The 3,026-nt window shown below is 52.7% G+C and overlaps 1 protein-coding gene across 1 annotated transcript in view; it reads left to right on the top strand.

The window, feature by feature from the left end:
* gpr22b (G protein-coupled receptor 22b) overlaps window positions 1-704 on the top strand; it is a 4,329-nt gene extending 3,625 nt beyond the window's left edge. Inside the window, exon 4 of the mRNA XM_019881818.1 lies at window positions 7-704. Coding sequence (XP_019737377.1) covers window positions 7-440 — 434 coding nt within the window. The 3' untranslated portion in view covers window positions 441-704. The remainder of the gene's footprint in view (window positions 1-6) is intronic.
* Window positions 705-3,026: the final 2,322 nt, after the last annotated feature.

Raw genomic sequence — 3,026 nt, 5'->3', positions numbered from 1 at the left:
AATAAGCAGTCATCATCGCCTTGCGCCGGGCGGTCAAGCGCCACCGGGAGAGGCGGGAGCGGCAGAGGCGGGTCTTCAGGATGTCCCTGCTGATCGTCTCCACCTTCCTGCTGTGCTGGACGCCCATCACCGTGCTCAACGCGCTCATCCTCAGCCTGGGCCCCAGCGACCCCATGGTCAAGTTGAGACTGGGCTTCCTGGTCATGGCCTACGGCACCACCGTCTTCCACCCGCTGCTCTACGCCTTCACCAGGCAGAAGTTCCAGAAAGTCCTCAAGAGCAAGATGAAGAAGAGGGTGGTGTCCATCGTGGAGGCCGATCCCACCCCCGACAACGCCGTCATCCGCAACTCCTGGATCGACCCCGCGAGGAACAAAAAGGTGACCTTTCGGGACAAGGACGCCCGGCGGAAATGTCCGCCGTCCGACGACGCCGACTGAAAAGGAGGCGCCGGGAGCCAAAGGCGCCGCTTCACGGGGGGGGGGGGACCGTCTGTCCGAAGCCAGCGCTTTGGAAGTCACGTGTGCAACGCGACCTTCGGTGACTATTTATTGACGAGTGACGTACGCCAGACTGTACTGTAGCTATTGCATGGCTTCTTGTCACTTTGTGTCCAGACGTGATACGTGTACAACTTAGCCAAGGAAGTAGGCATCGCGTGGATGGATATTCCTCAACATAAATTGGCTCTCTACTCACCGAAAGCGCGAGAACGTTTTTTGTCTCTCCCACACCCCCACCACCAACCTCCAAGTCAAGCATTTGTGACTCTGCGACAGCCGCGAGATCGCAGTCGGCCTCTCCCTCGCCGGGCCGCGGCGAGACCCTCGCGCCGCCCGCGGGCACCGCTGACCCGCTTGTCCTCTGAGCGAGGGCGGAGGGCGGGCCCACGCGCCAATGAAAGAATGAAAGCCAAGCGAGGAAGACGTAGAGCGTGCCGCAACTCGGACTCCTCTGTGGAAACTGCTCCGCGGTCTCGCGGCGAGACGTCTTCCGTTGCGCTCGCCAGACATGACGGGACACCGAAATTCTTTTTTGAAACGGAAGTCGCAAAATCTTTCCCGAAAGAAAGCTCCAATGTATTGATTTGACAATTTCCATGAGTACCCGGGTCTCAACACCCCGGAACGACCCGCTTGACTAATCGGCGTGGCGCGCGGACAGAGCCGAGAATCACTTTTTATGGTCTCCGCAAAGTGAAAATGATGACGGTTGGCAAATCTGACTCAGCGCAGGAAGAGCGTTATTCACAGCGCTGCCCGATTCGAACGTTCACACTAAATGGAACGATGACAAATCAGGCAAAATGGAAGCCGTTCTCGAACGCCGTGGCCGTCGGGTATGTCCATGATCAATCAATCAAATGGCAGTTGGAGGACCCGGAGAAATGCGTGCCACGTCATTCATGACTCGACACCCTCCAACCGCAAAACAAGATGCGCTTCAAAGCCTGCGCTGGGCGCGACGTCTCCCAAGGCGAGCGCGGCAACGAGGTGCTCCCAAGCAAGCGCCGCGTTGCCGCCGAGCCCTTTGGGCATTTTCATTTTCGCCTTTCTCTCCAAGATGTGCATGCACTCGCGGCCGACAACGAGGCGCTCCAAAAGAACTCCTCCGCAAATGGGCACGCGATGCTTCTCGAACGGCGGTCGGCTGACCGACTGATCAGCAAAGGGGGCCTGTAAAACGTTCGTTCCAAAGAGAGGGAGCGGCAACGGAGAAGGTTCCATACCCTCCGAGCTTCCTCTTAGTCCTCGCCACCTCCAACGGTGTCTGGTCTGCAGACCAGTGACACGGAGCTCAGGTGGAGCAAAGCCATTTCAAGATTTGAAAACAAATCATCAGATCTTTGAAAGAACTCTAAAATGAGCCAGTGAAGGAATGCCAAAGTTGGAGTGATGGGCTCCCTCCTACGAGTGCCAGTTAGGAGGCGAGCAGCGGCATTTTGGACCAACTGGAGACGCTTCATGGAGGATTGGCTGACTCCAAACTCAAGGGCATGACAGTAATCCAGCCAAGATGTGACAAAGGCATTCATTACATTCAACAGAGAGAGAGAGAGAGAGGGACAGAGAGTGTGTGTGTGTGTGTGTGTGTGTGTGTGTGCGTGCGCGTGTGTGAGTTCCAAACGTGAAGCAAGTGACTGGCTCCACAGAAACTTGCATCATTCAGATCCCCAGTAGGCTACCAGGAGGTCAAAAGTAAGTTCACTCATTATTTTTCCATACATTTGCTGATATTTTTAGGATATTCTCAGCACAGTCCTGTTCCATTGTCTTCTTGACATTCTTATCATTTTGTTGTTGTTTTGTGTTGAGCAACTGTAATGTGCTTCGCCACCATGCTCTTTGCCAAAATACCGCTGGGGTAAAAAAACAAACAAAAAAACCCACTCCTGTTTCTTTCAATCCTGTTACTCAAATGAGGAGTTTCAGTGTGCCTCGATGTGGTTAATACACATTTGAAGTCATTCAATCAATGTGTGTGATTTCAGAGTTTGAAAAAAAAAAAAAAAACACCTTTTGAGCCAATTTCAACAAGCACTCATGCGAGTTGATGTACAGGGAGGGGGAAAAAACACCGCCCTTTTTCATTGCACATTCTGTGCATTTGATTTATTTATTTATTTGGTTATTTGAGGGGGGGGGTGCTCCCTCACGGTCAGCTAGCTCATTTAACAAAAGAAGGAGTGAGGCCATCAGCACCGACTGCACTTGACGTTTACACCGCATGTGGTGATGGATGGATGGATGGATGGATGGATGGATGGATGGATGGATGGATGGATGGATGGATGGATGGATGGACGTCCTACTCACAAGTGACTGCGAAGGCCACGACACATTCGATTGACACGGCAACACTGACATCTGGCTGAAATGTGATTGGACAACAACAACAAAAGCAAAAAAAGCTAACAAACATCCACCTTCACATATATCGTCCACGTTTCGGTCGTTTTCGAGGATTTGTTTCATGACGAGTATCCGGAGAATATTGAAGCGCGTTCCTTTTCCGAGCTTGCTTGG

This window comes from Hippocampus comes, unplaced genomic scaffold (genome assembly GCF_001891065.2).
Source record: "Hippocampus comes isolate QL1 unplaced genomic scaffold, H_comes_QL1_v1.1 scaffold299, whole genome shotgun sequence".
NCBI lineage: Eukaryota > Metazoa > Chordata > Actinopteri > Syngnathiformes > Syngnathidae > Hippocampus > Hippocampus comes.
Note: the sequence above shows the minus strand (reverse complement) of the source record. Positions and strands in the feature narration are given on the sequence as shown.